The sequence below is a fragment of the Numenius arquata genome, chromosome 10, assembly GCF_964106895.1.
Source record: "Numenius arquata chromosome 10, bNumArq3.hap1.1, whole genome shotgun sequence".
Classification (NCBI taxonomy): Eukaryota; Metazoa; Chordata; class Aves; order Charadriiformes; family Scolopacidae; genus Numenius; species Numenius arquata.
In genome coordinates, this window is record NC_133585.1 from 17,661,125 (window position 1) to 17,681,736 (window position 20,612).

General features: G+C 38.8%; 1 protein-coding gene across 1 annotated transcript in view; it reads left to right on the forward strand.

Annotated features, from left to right (window-relative positions):
- Positions 1-19,715, forward strand: part of MYPN (myopalladin) — a 65,417-nt gene extending 45,702 nt beyond the window's left edge. Inside the window, exons 13-20 of the mRNA XM_074154901.1 lie at positions 4,451-4,672; positions 5,265-5,414; positions 6,331-6,410; positions 6,892-7,018; positions 8,582-8,789; positions 9,509-9,674; positions 12,577-12,710; positions 14,989-19,715. Coding sequence (XP_074011002.1) covers positions 4,451-4,672; positions 5,265-5,414; positions 6,331-6,410; positions 6,892-7,018; positions 8,582-8,789; positions 9,509-9,674; positions 12,577-12,710; positions 14,989-15,158 — 1,257 coding nt within the window. The 3' untranslated portion in view covers positions 15,159-19,715. The remainder of the gene's footprint in view (positions 1-4,450; positions 4,673-5,264; positions 5,415-6,330; positions 6,411-6,891; positions 7,019-8,581; positions 8,790-9,508; positions 9,675-12,576; positions 12,711-14,988) is intronic.
- Positions 19,716-20,612: the final 897 nt, after the last annotated feature.

Sequence of the window (20,612 nt, forward strand, 5' to 3'; positions counted from 1 at the left end):
TTTTATGTGCACATACATCCAGAGTCACACACACTCAAGAAATGTGAGAGAAAACCTGTCTGTGATTAACTTCAAAGTGGTCCCATGAAATGCATTCCTTCCTCTATTATATTTTCTTCTGCAAGCAGATATATGAAAAGGAAGAACTGCCCTTATTTCTTACTGAAGTAAAGTTTGTAAGAAGTTAATAACTTCAGCACACAGTCAGGAAAAATAAAAATTGTACACTGTGTTCACAGAAAACTTTTTCAGATCTAAAAGAGAGGGAAGAAACTTTAAGTTAATTACAATTTGAAAAGAATTGCTCCAAGTTGAATTTATGTTAGTTGGTTAAGACACATTTGTATCTTTGGAATAGAGGAAAGGGAAGATGTCAATTGTCTCTGAAACCATAGATTGGTTTCATCTGTAGGCATCATGGCTACACCAACCCTAGCCTATTAATGTCTTATTATATACCATGACTTCTTTTGGACAGCAATGAATCTGAAAAAAAAAAATCAGCATGAAAAACTGCTGACTAAACCCAACTACCTATTAACAATACTGGCCTCTCCCATTAGCTTGCAGTATTTCATTGCCTTTTAACTCCAGTCTGCAGCATTTTGTTCTGGAGTCAACACTGTATTCACTAATGTGATGCCTTGAAAAAGTGTAATGGTAATGCCTTCCTAGTCCCACTACTTCCTGCTGCTAGAGAACACCATATGATGAAAAACTTACTTCAGGGACCAAGCAACGATTCCCCAAATCTTCAACTATACACTTGAGGATGTATTAAAAGCGCAATACTGCCTTTTTAATTTGAAACATTAGTCTTGTCATTAGCAATTTTCATTTCCAAAGCCTGCTTTTTGCATAGTCACCAGAGAATAGAACTCAAGAAAAGTTTGATCTAGAGATTAGTTACATCATTCTGAAAAAAGTAATCACATTCACGCTTTGTAGGTCTAATGAAACATGCATATAGGTCAATAAAGTTGTAGACTGTATACAACTAAGATAGTCCAGTGGCAGGTTTATGTACCGCCATAGAAGAGCGATGTTACCTGTTGGTAAGGTTCTCAGTAAATAACTGGTTTGCTGACTTCCAGATTATGCAGATTGAACGGGCTTATATGTGAGAGCAGCTGCAGGCCCCCTACTTCTTCTTCCTTTGTTCTTTATTGTCTTGCACTTAAAAACTAAAAGGTGTTGGTTCTTGCAGAAGCCCTTTTTCAATTTTTAGTCTCTAGTCTACTTCTTTCAGATTGCTATCTGACTCTGCGAAGTCTTAACACTTTTCCTCCCCACTCATTCTCATCTGAGTTCAGAGTTGCCCTCTCTGCGTAAAAATTCTTCTCGGATTTAGTGTGTCTAGCTTCCGAAATAACCGATTTGTTATCTTCTCTTCGCCTACTCTGTCCATCAGCCTTGTTGCCTTCTAAACATATATAACACTTAAAAAATTACTTATCTTATTACTTACTTAGAGGGAATAACAGAGCTCAAATATGATTAAGGAGAAACATACTCAAAACAGTGAATTTAGCTTTATAATCACACTGTCATATAACCAATATCCGAAAGTAATTACATACTTTTGGAGAGATTCATTACACAATAAACACTAACACGTCTAAACAGGAAGAAAAGGTACTCTCTGTACCATACTTGCTATGTTGCCCTGACCTTTATTCTTCATGTGACAAATCATTAGATAATGGAAAGAGAAGGAGGGAAAGAGATTACTTCTACCTTAATTAATCCTATATTAGCCTCCACATTTCCAAAGGTCACACAGCATGTGAAATCCCTGAAAACAATTTCATTCTTAGAAGAATTTCATATAGTATCTTCTAGTCCTACTGGAAAATTCAGATACTCAAGGTAATCCTTTCTCAGTAGGTCAATTTTTTTTTGCCACAGATTTTGCTCTCTGTTGCCAAGAACTGCCTAAACAACATGAAGGCAACTAGTGAAAGCACTCAAAGAAGTGGAAGGAAAACAAAACTTCATATATGTTCTTCAGTACATTGCTTACAACAAAGTGTTTAGGTTTGAATTCCTTTACTTATGGGAGACTCTAGAAACAAAATATGACCGGAGTACATTTTGGTGACATGGCTGCTTCCTAGAACATAGTAGTCACTCCTTGATTTTTACTTGATTCTTCCTTCCGAAAAACAGTAGGGCTTTTTCTTCATATCAAGGGTAAAAGACTGGTTGTTTAACTTGCCCTTGGAACACTATAACCAGCTCTCGCCATCTAAATGGAAAAATGAGAGCTTCACTTGGTCGCAAATCAGAGAATGTCCAGTTTTACACTGGCTTAACTGAGATTAGAATTTGATCTATTCAAGTGATTTGTTGAGACATGCTGTGTGAAAGAAAAAAAGCTCAACAAGATGAAACTTTATCAGGCTGTTTGCTGATCACCAGCTGTTGGCCAGCCCACAGAGCAAAGCAAGCCACCTAAGAAAGTGGATACCATCTAGTGGCTGGCTCCCACCCTTTGGCACATGTCTCGCCCACTGCTTCAGACCCGCAAGCTCAAAAACTCCTACTTGGCCAAGCTGTACTCGCAGTGGTACATTTGAAGAGAGTACCAAAGAGCAGACTGGCCCTGTCAGGGTGGAGAGGGAGTGTTGCAGGTAAGGAAGGTGTCCCAAAGAGGGGATCCAGCAACTTAAGCTCCCTACAAACACTTTTGTTACCTCGTAATTATCAGCACTGCTCCGAAGCTGTGTGGAACATCCCTGCAGCACCAGAGAAGCAGGGAGGAGCGGAAGGAAGACTCAGTTTCCAGCAAAGAGAGTTCAGTCATGAAAGTTCTTCCTTCCCTACTCTGCGCTGTCTGCCTTTTCCTACCATAGCTAATCTTTACTGGATCTGACCTTACAGCAACCCCCTCAAAAAAAAGATTTTAGATGAAAAGACCAATATACAACATCGACCATTACAGTACCAAAATCAGATATTACCAGGGCATTTATTCCATCACAGCAATTTCCAGCTTTTTAACTCAGGCTTCATGGCTGCCATGTTTTCCCCCTCTCAAGTTTCAGACCCCTGTCTCCTCAAAACTCCCTTGTAACCTCTCAGTCTTTGGCCACTTCTGTCTCCTTTGTCTCCTGAAGAAATCAGAAGACTTTGTCAGCTAAAATTTTGTGCTGCCTCTCCACCTTTGCTCCTTACTATTTGGGAACTACTGGTCAAGAGCACGATCAGCAGTACGATGGAATATGTAAATGATCAGGGATGTAAGTCCCAGCAATTTGGGATCTTTGCCGGTTCTTTAATTAACTTTCTGTAAGATTTCAGACAAGATGCATTTTCTGAACCTTGTTTTTTCAGCAAAATGGAATATATCTAAGGATAGGCTACATGCTTATTTATGATTTACTAGTTTCCAATATTCAATTTTAGAAATGAGAATTTAACTTTTGGAATTGCTCAAGTACTTCCCTTCCAAGCCACAGATCGTTTCCCTCCTGTAACAAAGCAATAAACCCATTGTAATGGCACTGTCTGACAGACTAAAGTGAGATTCTGAAGATCCATGCTTGCTACAGAAGTAGAATAAAACACACGCCTGCTCTCAGAAACGTCAGTGCCCTTCCACAGAAGCAGGAACGCAAGCCCTGGACTTTCAGGCGTAGTGCTCCACCATGCCCAGGACAAACATCAGTTTGCTGTCAAAACCAGAACCTGACTGTTGGTCTGACGCTTCACACATCACAGCAAGAGATATTTGGTCAAATGCCTCTTGGTCTAGATAAGAGACATCCTCATGCCAAACAGCTAGGTAACAAGAGATTTCTCATTGACTTCAGGGGATTAGGAGGAGACTCATAATCACATAAAACTATCAGGAAATGGTCATTTATGTAGGAATATACTGGTTTTCTTGCATCATCTGTTTAATCTTCTAAGGATTCAAATGTGATATGTTTTGCTTTCTCAGTTACACCAGCTAGAAATATAGTCAAGTTTTAACCTGAAGGTAAACAACTCTGAAAATACTTCACTTTCTTCATAGCTTTCTCTTTTAGTAGGTATAGTTTTCGTTATTTAATTCTGAATTGAAATCTATAGCAGTATTCATTTCCATAATTAGCAGGTAACATATTTAAACACAAAATCCTCAAAAAATTGGTATATTTTAATGATCTTTTTTGATCATGTTGTGCAAAAGTACAGTTTTTTCATAGGGACTTAGAGGAATTACATATTTGATTTTTTAGCTGCCTTTGAAAAGACTCAGTTTCATTAGTCACATTCTGCAAACTTAAGATGCAGTGAGAGAATTTGCGTCTGCAGACCAAATTCAGACTGTTTCAATACGTCCTAGTTTACGTAGGCTTTTATATTTTCACTCGTTTTGGAATTAGTCTAAAAGTGCAAATGACTGCAAGTACCACAGAGCACGACTCATCTTGCTCAGAACCGTGCCTCTCGCTCTCTGCAGGAATACAGGATTTCAAGCTTTGAGCAGAGGCTGATGAACGAAATAGAATTTCGCCTTGAACGTACCCCGGTGGATGAATCAGACGATGAAGTCCAACATGAGGAAATCCCTTCAGGCAAATACATAGCACCCATCTTCGATAAGAGACTCAAGCATTTTCGGGTAATGGAAGGATCTCCTATTACATTCACTTGCAAAATTGTTGGAATACCTGTTCCCAAGGTAGGTCATTCTCACTGTTAGCGGTAAAGGAATAAAAATCAACTACCTGCAGTTTTTATACATCTCTCTGGAAAGTCTCACTCCTAAGAACATGGCTCTGTGGAGAGAGCTCTAAAACAAATTATTTCCCTCCCACTTTCTAAAATAACAATATCTAAAATAACTTAATCAAAAAAGAAATAAAATAATTTTTAAAATAACAATATCTGCTCCTATGCATGTATCCTTGATGTACTGTGTGGCCTGCCTCACAACCACCTGACCCCAGGAGAAAAAGAACTTCATAATCCCCCAAAAAATTAACTTCTCAGAAAGATAAGAACTGATCTGAGATAACCAGTAATGTGTTATAGCCAAGGAAAGAGAACCCAACAGGCCCAGCTATGCCAAGGAGATATGCAGCTTTCTGAGTTCAGCCTGGAATCATTCTACTTCACGTTGTAACTGATCTGCACATTTTATAATGTTCTAAAATTTTTACTAGCAATTAGTCAACTTATGTCATGTTCTTATCTACGTTTTTTCTAATCACTATTCCACTACAGAGCAAGTGTTAAGTCACTGGGGGGGGGGGGGGTTCTGACCACTACAGGTATACTGGTTCAAGGACGGCAAGCAGATTTCAAAGAAAAACAAGCATTTCAAAATGAACAGAGAAGAAGATGGAACATGTTCTTTACATATTGAAACTTCTACTAATGATGATGATGGCAACTATACGATTATGGCTGCAAACCCACAAGTAAGGTGTTTTATTTTCCTCTACAAAAATGCTTGTTTCATCTTTTTCTAATATACGTTTATAGTAACACGGATTGGGCCACCAAGCCTGACATCGAGTGGTGACTGTATCAAAAAATCAGATGCTTCAGAGGGTAGGAGAGGAAACCATATAATGAAGAATGATGAAACTACTCCCCTATTCTTACACATCCCAGTCACAATCATTAAGGACATTTTTTCACATTAGTAATTCCTGTCCTATCTTCTGACCCCGCTTCTGTTGCTGACAGATACCTTTTGAGATATGGTGACAAGACAGACATGATATTGCAGGCAGAAAGAATAGATCAAGAGTAAACAAAATGTTACGTCAAATTTGGAAGTGTTACCAAACACAATTATTCTTTATCTAGGATGCAAAGATGTGGATCTGCAAATAGTCTGGTTCCATAATACTACTCTCCTTCACCCTGTGCACTAGCTTAGATGTTTATTTAGCAGCACGCTCAAGTCAGGCAACTTTTTTCCAGTTTAAATTTTTCCCTTTTTCTGAATTATACTTCAGCCCAACTACTATTCAGTTTCCACGTGGCTGCACAAACAACAACACTAGTACAAAGGGTCTGGAAGAGAGTACCTGTGGAGACACAGAGACAGATACTGCTTAAGCTGGTTTACCCAGCACCACTGCGAAATGCATTGCCACAGCCCTTACGAGTCTGAGAAACACTCTGCTCCAGACACACAAAGAAACCCCTGTCTCTGCACACTAATAGCATTTGCTTTGAAAAAGCAATATTTACACCATAGTTCAGTTACTGTATTTAAAAAAAAAACAACAACCAACTGATGCATTGTAAATATTAACTGTTTATACTTCAAAATGAAATGAGCTATTAACCAACTATTAATTCTGTTTCCATTGTGATTTGCAGGGGAGAATCAGTTGTTCAGGCCACCTGATGGTTCAGAGTATCCCTGTTCGGGGCCGAATATCAACAATTCAGCCTCACAGGTAAAAGGAAAGACAAGTCCTTCAGACCCTCTTAGTGCTTCTTACTGAAGGCATTCAAAATAACTAGCTGCTGGACTTCAATGCACTCTGTACTTTGGTTCTCAATCACAGAATGGAAATAACAGCAGCAATTCCCTCCCAACAGGTCACTTCTAGTATGTAATATTTTTAAGGTCATCTTCAAATACAGAGAAGTTTAAGAGTAAAGTATATTTCATTTACCTGTTGCAGTGGAGTTAAAGGCAAGGGATGGATTAGCAAGACGAAATCCAGCCAAAAAAGCAAAAAGTAGATAAGGACAGCTCGGGAATCCAACAATACTACACAATATAGTTAATTTGATAATCTTTCTAAATGGAAAATATGCAAGCATTAAATTACAATCAGTCCATTCCTTTCTGCCCTTTTATTTAACTTTTTTTAAGCATTAGGAAAAAAAAGTTTGGCTCACAAACACATATATGCAATTTTTGTGCTGCAGGACACGACCCCGGGTGCCAGAAGGAGACAAAGAGGCAGTTCAAGAACGCTTTTTCAGGCCATACTTTCTACAGGCTCCAGGTGACATGGTAGCACACGAAGGGCGACTTTGTAGGTTGGATTGTAAGGTATTAACTATTTCCTCTGTTCATTCTCACTTCCCATACCTCTCTGCACATGTATTGCTAGGTGTTTTCATGTTCTTTATTACATGCATAAACACTTTCTGTTGAAGTTTTAATGCTTCATTTTTTAAAATTATTTCTTATTGCCATTGTCTCTGAGCTGATTCAGGGGATTTCTTTTCAACACATGCTATATGGAATGAAGAACACAGAAAACACAACCCCAGAAATAGAAGGCTCACTCACAAGGTTGTTCAAATTACTAGACATGTTCACCGTGTCCTTTACCAGTCTGAACTCCAGAAGTTCATCTGGGAATGACAGGTCCTTCTGCTCCATTATCAGATTCTTGAACATAATCCAGAAGAGCACAAAACCACGAGAAAGAGAGGATTCAGCATGTATACTGTTCAAACAAATGTTTCCATTGTACTGGACTGAATTACTGCAGATTAATACTCCCTGAAAAGAGGGAATGGAGCCCAGTGTATTTTATGCTTCCCCAGCAAGCACAGATACAGAAACGTCCCCATTTACAGATTCAAATCCCCACATGAGAGAGTTGTCAGAGATTAGAGTACACACAGTGAACATCCTGTTATTGAACAGCTTTAAGAAACTTGTCTGCTCAAACATATTTTGGTGGTCCCTCTGTGTCGCACTAGCACAGCAAAGGTGGTAGCACTGACACTGAACTCTTCTATGCTCCAGAATGTCTCCTACCCTGAAGAGGGTAGAAGCTCTGAAGCAGAAGTTAATGCCCTGAAGATGAACAAGATTCATTTACTACTTAATTTACAATGTAAAGTTTACTAGGGAGCATGCCAAAGAATTTGGTTATTCTTAGCTCTGCTATCCTGGCAGAGCTTGTGAAGCCTTAAAGCATGTCTGGTATTGCACAGACCTGGAAGACAGCACTCCTCGTTCAGGCAAGTTCCACTTCCCTCTTTCTCTGGTTTATAGAATATTGTTTGTAAAGCAATATTTTAGACATGAGTAAGTACTTCTATCTATTGGAAAGATCTTTAAGAGTATAATAAAGTCTAATAATCTTTCTATAAAATATTTAATCTGTAGTGTTCTAAAGTGTGTAAGTTTAACAGCTACAAAGAACTATATCATTCTTCATCAGATTTTACGAAATACTAAGTCATTTGTATTGAACTCTTTTTCATCCCTATTAAACTCTGTAGTGGTTTGGATCTAGGGTTTTGATTTATACTCAGCACTAAAGAAAAAAAAAAAGAAAATGAGCAGATTACTAGGAGACTTCTGTGAATCTGATACATGACCAAGTTTCTTCCTTTCTGACCAAGAAAAATGTAGGCATTTCATGTATTTGTTTTGCTTAGGATTTTGTTGCTTGTTTGTTTTCTATCCTTCTGCCTTTTGGAACTAATCAGCAGAAAAAACAGAAGCTGAGAAATAAAAAAAAAGTTTAAAAATCTTTTTGTTCTAGATTCTGACATAATTCAGATGGTATCTGAAAAAAAGGCTTACCTACGAATGTACTAAAAACTCTTTGTCAGGTTGACGTTTGTCTCTAGCTGTTTCACTGTCTGTTAGGTGAGCGGGTTACCAACTCCAGACCTGACGTGGCTTCTGAACGGCAAACCTGTGCTACCAGATGGCACCCACAAGATGCTGGTCAGAGAGACTGGAGTTCACTCTCTGCTTATTGATCCTCTCTCACAAAACGATGCTGGAACTTACACTTGCCTTGCCACTAATAAAACAGGACAAAATTCATTTAGTCTGGAGCTCACGGTTGTAGGTAAGAATAATTAAGAATAATTGAATAACAATGCTGTAGTTATTTATTCACACTTCGTCAAAAGAAGTGCCTTAGTTTCCCTACAGACAAGCATAAACAAATAGTTAATCCACTGATGGCAGGAGAGTTCAACAGCGAGAAAACTCATCTGTTGGAGGGAAATGGACCTGGTGCTCAGTTGATAGGTGCACTCCTGTTATTAAAAAGAGGGCAGTAAGAATTCTCTCTCATCATCACTTCACCTCTCTTGTCTTGGCAAAATGACATTCTTAATTTTCTCCACAGAAAATACTTAGTGTTTGAATTCGTAATATACGTTGTGGTCTCCTAGATCTCAGTCCCAATTTTATTGGCTTAATTTCTTTTTTAAATATAAAAAACACGAATCTGAGTACTGTTCTTTAGTAAAACCTTACCGGATGTGAGCTACTGAAATCCATAGAACTGGCATTTATTTCCTGCAACGGTAGTACATTTAGGCCCATTAAATACGCATACATTCTTTTATTAATATCAGTTCTGCCTATTATTTTCTTTATGTTCCCTTACAGAGGCTATGTCATGGCATTTCACTTTCCTTCCAACACTTCCTTCCCATTAAAAATTCAGAACCTGTTTTGATATCACAAGAATAATTTTTGGTCTTGTTCTTCCATATTGTTCAAAGCATAACAAAGAATAAAATTTCTGTTGTTCAAGAATTCTTTTTCTTTTTCCAGCAAAGGAAGTAAAAAAAGCCCCCATGTTTTTGGAGAAGCTTCAGAACTGTGGTGTTCCTGAAGGGTACCCTGTCAGACTAGAGTGCAGAGTTGTGGGAATGCCACCCCCTATATTTTTCTGGAAGAAGGATAATGAGACCATCCCATCAAACAGAGAGAGGATGAGGTACTGTACCATCATACCCATGCTTGGAGTATCTTGTGGCTAGACCAATTGTTTCCATGAAAAACTCTGTGATAAGTACAGGTGGTGTTCTTCTTAAAACAACTTCTTTCACCCACATGAAGTTTTTAAAAGCTGTCTTCACTGTGAGGTGAACAATAGCTATTTTCTTGGTTCAGAATAAAGGCATGGAGCATAATATGCCACTGCCTCAGGGAGCAGTGATAGACCTTTCAGGTCATAGGCGTGATACAGCATATGCATCTTCTTATCAAAGATACTATGATACGGTATTTTTAATGCATTTTAGCACCTTATTCTCTTTCTAAATTATATTAGTTCTAACTATGGATGAATTCAAACTCAAAACAGTTAGAACATGGTTTTGAATGCCCCAGAGCACAGAATCACAGAATGATATGGGGTTGAAAGGGACCTCTGGAGATCATCTAGTCCAACGCCTCTGCCAAAGCAGGTCCACCCAGAGCAGGTTGCACAGGAACGTGTCCAGGTGGGTTTGGAATGTCTCCAGAGATGGAGACTCCGCCACCTCTCCAGGCAGCCTGTTCCAGGGCTCTGCCACCCTCAAAGTAAAGAAGGTCCTCCTCATGTTTAGATGGAACTTTCTGTGTTCAAGTTCGTGCCCATTGCCCCTTGTCCTGTCACTGGGCACCACTGAAAGAAGACTGGCCCCTTCCTCTTGACACCCACCCTTGGAGTATTTATAGGCGTTGATCAGATCCCCCCTCAGCCTTCTCTTCTCCCGACTAAACAGACCCAAGTCCCTCAGCCTTTCCTCGTGAGAGAGATGTTCTAGGCCCCTCATCATCTTTGTAGCCCTCTGCTGTCCCCTCTCCAGCAGTTCCCTGTCCTTCTTGAACCGGGAAGCCCAGAACTGGACCCAGTGCTCCAGACGGGGCCTCCCCAGGGCAGAGCAGAGGGACAGGATAACCTCCCTCGACCTGCTGGCCACACTCTTCTTGAAGCACCCCAGGATGCCATTGGCCTTCTCAGCCACAAGGGCACATTGCTGGCACAAGATAATACAGAGTTCAGCATATCAGATACAGAGGATGCTAACAAAGACTGGTCACGAACATAGGCAAAGACTTGGATCTGTGCTCACAAAATGCAACAGTGTTTGGGTTCAGCTCTTGCATTCAAATGCATCACTATTTTTTCAGCTTTGCAAAAGAAGAGCTGATAAAATAATGTGCCTGGCTGTAATTAATGAGAAATTAATTGCTTTCATTGATTTTTTAAAGATTTCTACTTCAGCATAAATCTGATTTTTAATATTTTACTTCACTTGGCTCCAACTAATGATTTGATGCACTCATTGGAGCTGAGATCAACTTCAAGCAGCACTACATTGTCACATGCATACACTGCAGGCTACCTATAAAGAAAACCGGCTCCAGAGCAGCATTTGTTATGAATGCACACTTCTCATGACGGAAAGCTTACTTGAAACAATCTTTCTGTGGTCTCCCTTCCCCCACCCAGAGACTGCTGTCCCTCTCCAAAAAGCCCACCTAACTCTGATCTTCTGTGCCTCTAGTCTTTATTCCTCTGCCTCTGTGCAGCTTACTCAAGGATTTATTTCAATACTGTTACTTTCACAGGAATGATGGTTCTACACATGCAAACACTGTAGTTAATGGAGAATGAACAACTGTCCTAAAATGCCTCATTTCCAGTTGTTTCACAGAAGCTTAGAAAACAAGCTTTTGCTTCAGCTCAGCAGAGGAATGATGAAGGGAAACCTCCCACACCTCACAATGCCAGGAGCTAACATCAGGCTTGTATCACCTCTGCTATTTCAGCCAGTCATAACCAGACTGCCTGCCCCCGAGGCTTCCAGTGGTTCTGCACAGACCCATGTGAGCGATGGGCAGTGTCATCCTTCTTTGTCTCTACCTTGCCTCACTAATTTCTTCCTGCCTGAAGCCAAGAGACCTTTTTTGTATCACGATATGGACATGCATGAGCTTATATACTACTGCGCCCCCAGCATAAGGTAAATTCTGTAGTGCAGGGAGCAAAGGGTGAATGTTCCCTTTTTCATTGGAGCTGTTGGAAGCACAAAATGTCCTATTGACCTGAAACTCTGTGGTTTAATGTTTCATTCCAGTTCATAAGGAAACAAAATCTCAAATTTCAGAACCTCCTGCAACTCCAAGTATTCTGATGTTCTCATCTCCCACCTCTTCCTTGATAATGAGGGCAACACTTGGGTTGATAAAAAGGACAACTACAGCCAAGAGAGCAGAGAAGCCTCCGTTCTCTGATATACCATTGAATAGATTTTCCTGGAAGCTGCAGGCAGAAAGCCTTGGATCACTGAAGAGCAAGGGAAGGGGAGGGAATAACGAAGCAGGTTTCTTTTAGACTGCTGGCCAAACGAACCTTCCAGATTTTCTCACTCAGGCATTTTCTCGTGGGAAAGGTGTCATAAGAAAGTTTCTGACTGGCTCTGGTTACTGGTGTGAAAAATATCACAACTTTGTACAAACGTTCTTGGTATTTGGTTTGCTACGTTATTCTTCCAGCTTCTAAACTAGGAAAAAATACAGTCTGACTGTGGAATAGTTCTGCATGGGTTTAGTTCAATGGAATTCAATCAACAATTCCAATAGTAACACAGAGAGAGCAACAATCGAGCTCACTCTGCCACACCATGGCTTTGCACAGCTGAGAGAAGCAAGAACAGATTTCAGCTACTCTGATCATTGGCTGAGGCCATACTGAAAGCAATTCTATTGACTATAAATGTCTCACGCTGCTACCTCATTGAGAATGAAAGTTACAACTTATATATTTCATATTTAATGTACATATTGTTAAAATCGTAAAGTTGATATGCTCTTGAAGAATACTAATTTCAAACCACTTGTTTTCCCAGCATGCACCAAGACACAACAGGGTACGTCTGCCTCCTCATTCAACCTGCTAAGAAAGCAGATGCTGGCTGGTATACCTTATCTGCAAAAAATGAAGCTGGTATTGTCTCTTGTACAGCTAGACTCGACATATATGGTAAGTATTGCCTAGTAAATAAAACAAATCAGAATTTATTTATTTTTTACTGATCCTAGCACTCACCTAGTTCTTAATCCATGAGGACAGGCTGAGGGAGTTGGGGTTGTTCAGCCTGGAGAAGAGAAGGCTCCAGGGAGACCTTATAGCAGCCTTTCAGTACTTAAAGGGGCCTACAGGAGAGATGGGGACAGACTTTTCAGTAGGGCCTGTTGCAATAGGACAAGCGGTAACGGTTTTAAACTAAAAGAGGGTAGATTTACACTAGATACAAGGAATAAATTTGTTACAATGAGGGCAGTAAAACACTGGCACAGACTGTCCAGAGGTGGTAGATGCCCCATCCCTGGAAACATTCAAGGCCAGCTTGTACAGGGCTCTGAGAAAACTGATCCTGTTGAAGATGTCCCTGCTCACTGCAGAGGGGTTGGACTAGATGGCCTTTAAAGGTCCCTCCCCACCCAAACTATTCTCCGATTCTATGATTCTCTACTCCCGTTTTCCATCTTCCAAGTTCCCTAGACACATAAGCATATAATAAACATGTATTCAAGTTGAACCTTAACTCTGTTCCCTCTGATACACACATCTGTGCTACAGCCCTAACCTGAGATGGAACAATAAATTGCACACAAGAAAGTAGATCCCTTCTTCCATGGAGCATGTATGGTGCAGCAATGCCTAATTAACGGACGCTAGTTTACATCTAATATGTTTGTCTAAGACTCGGAAGGCCCCAGCCCAGTTCAAGAAGAGAGTACTTTGATCAGTTAACATAATAAAACAGAAAACACATTCCACTAACTATTGGTTTATAGCCATCCCCTCAAAGGAAAAAAAGAAAAACCCACGTTTTCAACCTTGCATTTCTCATTTTTCAAAAAAACCCACTTAATTATGAGGGATAACCACAAGTCACCAATGCATCTCTGTCAGTTTTCTGCCACCTTGTGGTCATACAGACAATGGTCATGTAACGTCCAAGACAGGGCTGATGACAGTGATGCAAAAAAGTCACATAAAACGAAAAACAATCCCTTAGGTATCTAAATGTTGCAAGACATAAATTACATTTCCGTATGAAGGATTCAAGGTACAAACAGGAAAAAGATGGAAAGTAAGAAATGCTTCCTGGTTCCAACCATATTTTCTAAAGACTCTGCAAGTCCAGTACACCAAAAGGAGTGACGGAAATAATTTTTCTTTGTGCTATTTTGAATGGATGGGCCTGGGGGATTGAAAGTGTGGTCTGATGTTTGCAATCCCACGTGCAAAGAAAAAGTACAGTAAATAATGAGTGTATTGTTCAAATAGAAACAAATTGGGGCCTGCAAGATAAAAGGAGGCTCTTTTTTCAAATATTTCCAGATAGACAGGGTCAAAAATCAGCATGGAAAGATAATGAACGTTTTATATCAATGCTTAACACATAGACTGTAGGTCTCCCACACTAAGCTGCTCTCAGAGTATTGTAGCCTGAACTTCTACTCTTTCATTTTAATTGCTGAGATATGTTTGTCCAGTGTGGGTGCAGACCTGGAGGTTTTCTATGGATAAATTCCAGCAAAGATAATATCAATTTCCCCTTTCCGAAGTGTTTTAAGAATGATAACTGTTAAATATTATATAGTAGCTAAATATTTTTATGAAATTGTAATGGTATTTGTTCATATGGGAATATGTTGAACGTTACTTTTAAATTACTGACTATGTGTCTTTGGATTACACTTCTTTCAATATCTTTTAAAAAATCTAGGAAACGTGTTCCTAGTTGTAAGTAGTAGAGGGAAATAAAAATTGTAATCACTTCTTCAAAAAAATTCCCTATATTATTACTTCCAAATTAAATACCACCAAAAAAAAAAAAAGGAAAAGCAGGAAGAAAAGTCCCCCAGAGGATGGAGCAGTACAAAATCAGAGCCATGTCCAGTTTCTTCATCTCTGGGTATGGTATGTTTTTAGTTCTGATTGCAAGTGCTTTGGAAAAAGATCCAAAGATTAAATGATTAAGTTTGGGAATTAATGAAATCCATGTAAACGTTGCCATTGAATTGAACAGGTATGGAATCCCATCTGTAGACTTCAATAAAAATACTCAACATATAAACTATGTAAATGCTAATATTTGAAGGAACAGACCCTAAAATAGGGCACAACAATGCTGTGCTCTCTTCAAGGATGTTGGAAGCAACTTTTCAGTTGCGTGCATTGATTTCTGTTATTTAATTGGTAACTTAATTAGAGGTTTATACAGCCTATTCTGTTTCTGTTGTTTCAGCTCAGTGGCACCGTCAAATTCCGCAACCAATAAAGCTTCGACCCGGTGGCAGCCGGTACTCAAACCTTACCAGTCAAGTACTTGACATTTTTTCCACCTTCCCAACTACTGAAAGTCCTATGCTGTTTTCATCCCCAAGCCAAAAGGTGGTGGAGAGTGAAGAACTTTGAAAAACAAACAAGTGTTCCAGTTACACCTGCAGAGATACTAGAACTGTGGAAAAACAAAACAAAACAAAACAAAACAAAAAAAACCCCAAAAAACCCAAGAGGTACAAGTCAAGATGCTCAAGGTTTACAAGCAACTTGTTTGTAATTAAGTGTACTGCTGCTGCAAATGTTGCAAGTAACATATCATACAAGACTTTTGCATATTATTTTACTGCAGAATAATTGTGGTATGGAGTGTTGTGCAATAAATGCAGTACTGTGTAGTTTGCTAGGAATTACATAGTAAACGTAGTTTTCAGCACTTAAAAGCCGATACCACTTTTACTGCTTGAATTAAAGCTACTGTACTGTAGCAAGCCACGTTAAGGATTGATGATGTTTAGCTGGAATACTGCCAGTGAAAACATTGACATTACAATAACAGCAATCCTGAATGAGCGTAAACAACAAGACTTTGAATGTAATTATAAAAAACATGCCAGATAATCACAAAGCACAAGTTAAAGAGAAAAGATGTAACTCATTTTTATATATTATTATGCCAGATAACCTTAGAATTTTTGAACTCAAGACTAGATAAATATAGTGTTTCACGTAGGTACAGCTGTATACCCTATATATTTATATATGTGTGTGTGTGTACTCCATGAACTGTGTACTTGTGGTGTAAGGATTCATAAAGTAAGGTACAGGGCACGTGCATAGGATGCTAACACAGGAAACCCAAATTCCTGTTGTCTGAAGCACGTTCTCCAGAGCCATAGCTGAAACTATTTTCCAGATGTGCTTCATACTTTGTTCTTTACAATGATAGAAATTCTCTGCCTTTAAACACAGATGATATCAAGCTTGTAACTTCACAGTTTTAAAATACCAGTCTCTTTTTCCTAATTTTTAACATGACTAAAAGAAAAGTGCATCTACCATCTAGCTCATTTTTTAACTACCTGAAAAGGAACTATGATCTGGTGGAACTTAAATTTTCACCATCATTTAGAAAGTAATCACAAATGTGGTGTCTACTATAAAGACAGAGAAAATTCTGTTAATATACAAAAGGTATGAAGTTAAGCAACAGTTATGTGCAACAAATCTACTGTAACTAATAGTAATAAATAAGGCAATTTAATGAAAGTGCAACAGAAGGTGTTAAGTGACAACAGTTAATGATGGATTTAAATATATTCAGCATCTACACAGTTGTATTAATACCTCCCAGCACTAAGAATCTGTGAATATCTAAGATGATTGCCTGCATCTTTAAATTACTGCTATCCCTCTTCTTTGGACATTGTTTTCAAGCGGTTCTTACTGCTTTCAACATGGCTGGTGAATGCAACAAAGTACTAATCAAAATCACGGAGACGAAAAGAAAAAGTAACAGATACTTTCATTTTAGACCTTATTTGGGTTTTTTTTCAAATTTAAAAGTGTAACTTAAAAAAATTATACATGCAAAGAAAACAATGAGGAGTTATCTTAAGAGTAAGAGAATACTGGATATTGCCAGAGACTGAGAAAGCGATAGCCTTTCATTGGGTTTCTGACAAATACTGCTTATGTTGTCTCTAACTGTTGGTTCTCTAAGGGTTTAGAGGAAATTATTTTCTTGGATTGTTCCACTTCCCACCTTAGTGAAGGCCATAAAACAAACCCATCTTTATAACTTCAATGTTTTTATTAGAAATCTCAGGCAATTCTCCCCAGACTGAACAGATCAGGAAGCTAAAATACGTTCTTATCCTGAGAGACAAAACAAGGTGCGGGTATTTCAGCTGGAAAGCAGAACTACCAGTTGTTGCCCATGTTGTACCTCCTCCCTGGCAAACAAAATAAAACTAATAGATATTAAAAGTGATGCATTGATTCAAGTTACTTCAGTTATGGGGTGCCCAACTTAAGGCACATTTTGGGTCTGATTTTCCAGGACAGAGAACCTACTGCTCCTCTTATCTTCACTTGGTTTTAGGATGACTTAGGAATTCCAAAACTAAACCTAGACCAAGTCAGAGTTGGGCAACCCAAGATTTAAAGTATCCCATATTAGTAACCAGTCTTGGGAAAATAATCCAAGGAAGGTTATTGGAATTTGCTTATTTAATCCAGTCCTGTTGGGAAGTGGGAAGAGAGGAAATTAAGACACAAAAGATTAAATTATTCTCCCATCTATAGCCCTGGTCTTCCCATTATTTTATGCCAGAACTGAAAAACAGTTTTTGATCCAAAGTATTGCAAGTTGTGTATCGGTCACCAGCCTTTATACCTAGCACAGACTTAGTCAAGTGATTGTCTGTGGCCCCTTGCCTGGCTTTGAGTAAGGGGTTGGACCAGATGATCTCCTCAGGTTCCTTCAGATCTAAATCACTCTATACTTCCAGAATTATTTTACCTTCCACTGCCTGTCTGAATACCGTATGTGGAATATGTTACCTATTGACTGAGTAGAAACTAAGAATTCAAGCAAGCACAAACTTTTCCTTTTTGCCTGGGATATACCCTATTAGGCAATTCTAGCTACAAGAGTGATCACTTCAATCAGAGCTCTTTATGTAGTTTAGAAGAAAGGAATAGTAGTATGTACTATTAGCAAATATCTGGTTACCAGTGCTGGAATCATACTTGTTAATATTACTGAAAGGAGTAGTGGTTCTCACATCTTACAACTCACATTACAACACACCCCAAAACTCTGTACAAATTAAAAGACAAAGTCGACCGAGAAAAATACGTAAACCACATCTCTTCAACCTTTTCTCAGTGATTTCAGTGGAACGTCTCCCAACTCACATCATTATAACCTGAGCTGACGAGCTGAGGGTTACGTGGTACAACAGTTTTTAAAATGTACATTCAGTTCTTTGGAAGTGGGAAGACAAGCAGCTATTGCTGAAAGACTTTTCCCAAAAATCTGCGTAACAAGGATTGATACTTAGTCATTCAAGAAGAGGTCCCAGAAGCCTCACTGAGAGGTAGGCTACAGAGAGTGGGTCACCAAAATCTGTCAGCTGAACATTCTCTCCTTGACAGTATTTACTAGCAAAGGATCAAAACTTTATCCATCACATCTCCCTCCATAATGCAGAAGTCTGGAATTTCAACTACTTTCAGTGCATCTAATACAAACAAAATCAGAATCTGATCCCAAATGGTATGTAGTCATTAAATTTTGCTTGTTAACTGCTACAGGACGTTTTTTCTCTGCATATACAGAGCCCATAAAATGAGTAATCAAAGGATGCTTATGTGAATGGATGCAAATGCTGTTAATTAGTAGCACTGATGTGCTCATCACAAAGGAGATTTGCTAGGAAAAAACACACAGATTACGTTTGTGTTGTTAACTGATGGAAAAGCCAAGGGAAAAAGGCTTGTGTAAGCAGCAGAGACAACACCAAGTTGTCACAAAACTGAGACGCTGTTTGAGTTCATGTCCTGTGAAGGATGGCACTATCTAATCATACTGTGTCAAGATGCACTAGAGACTATGCAACTGTGCTCCCCTCCTGAACAGCTTGGCTGTTCATTGTTTTTGTTTAATTGAATAACTGATTTGACTTCACACTAACAGGGTATTTCATTCTCTTATTCAGGGCACGCTACTGCAACAACAAAACTCAATGTTAGAACTTCCGCTGAAGTCAGTGTTAGCTATTATCTTCCAAATGTCCATTAAATCACCACAATGTGGAGCATAACATTGCATCAGTGAGATACAGAAACAGTCAGTTGTGTAACCTCTCAATGTTTTCTGATTCAGACTCATATAGGTTTATTTAGTTTCCTGTTCCCTTCTAGTCCTGGCTCTGTATACAATCAAACAGAGGCACAGTATACTTCAAAGAGCAGAAATGCCAACTTTTGTATTGAAATTCTAGAAAGCAGAAGCATTATCTTTGCTTTGAGATTTTGGACCAGCGTGGTGCAAAGCCAGTCATCATCACATAGCAGTTTGCATTGATACTGTCGGATTTGCCTTAAAACAGCTGGATTGGGTTCCTTTTCTTCCATATGGAAGGCGGAGCATACCTTCTGAATGAGAAGATGAGAGCGCACACTTCAAACATGACAATCCAAGTCTGTGGTCTTTATCTTAAATGTAAACAATTGACAATTCCAACTGTTTACGGTAATTATAGGTACTTCAAAGCTACAAATCTGGAATAAGAATTCCTTTAAGAACTGTGTTCTTAATGCTACTAGGTTTAAAAGTGTTAGTTTCTGGGAAATGTCTTCTGTATACAAAATGATTAACAAGACCTAATGAAATATTTTAACTGCTAGATATTGGAGAAATGATTCCTTGTTAATTGCCTTACTATTTCTAATACAAAGACATTCACTTTGAGCCTTAAAATTCTATTTTATAATTTTTTCGTGATTAAAGTTGATATTTTATATTTTTTGATCCAAAGTCATTCTCACTGGGAAGGAAAATGTTAATGTCAGTTTTAAAGTACATTTTAAGTGCATATGAACGGAAAAAACAAAAACCTGCCTGTTCAGTAATGTATTTCCCTTCATCTCACCTAAACTTAAATAAATGCTTCAGAGTTGCATACAAGAGTGTGTTCTTCACATGTTCAAATAGTTGTGAAAGTGTGCAACAAGACCACAGGTTTCCTTGGAACTTTGCTGTGACAACTGACCAATGGAATCAGACCTTACATTATTTAGAAGAAAATCATAAAATACTGTCAAGTTATACACTAACCATGCCTCTAGCAGGTACTTGTGACATACAGTTGTTGCTTTTTTAAACAGTTCTTAATATCAATTTGCTTTGGTTTTAAATTATGCTTTCTTTTTTTGATAACCTCATTCCCTTCATCAAAGTTTGAAAGAACAAGTTTTCTCAGGGGTACCAGAGGAGAAGCCAAAGAGTCTTTAGGGAAATTCGCATGTTTTAAAGGTCAATAGATTTCCCAAATTCTCAGCACCTTGGAGAATTAGTCTCCAAAGCCTATGCTTGAGCATACACTTCTGTCTACAGACTGTCACAGCTGAACTCCATCATGCCTCAAAGATTCATGCAGAACGTGTCTACTACACTAGTTGCCAAGCCCACACGCTCCCCCTGAAATACCTGCTTGCTGGGTCTAGACCAACACTCCTAGAAATTTCTCTGCACGGTGGGGCACTGGAGACCTGTTACAGAGGACTTTTTTTTTTTTTTTTCAACTCTTGGCTGTGTATCCAGCTCTTGAACCAGTGAAAATTGCATGAGAGCGCATCAAACACATAAACAATACTGAATTTCATTCCTCCCTATACAGGTCTTCAACTTGAATGATTCAGCATATTCTTGGTATAAGGGTACATTAGTACCACCCAACATGTGAAGGAAGCTGGGTCGTACAGCTCGGATACACAAGAGAGCAGAGAACAAAAAAGGATGCACCTCATTACATTTGCTGGTGCTGATTTTCCTTTCCCATGTAACCATATTTCTCCATT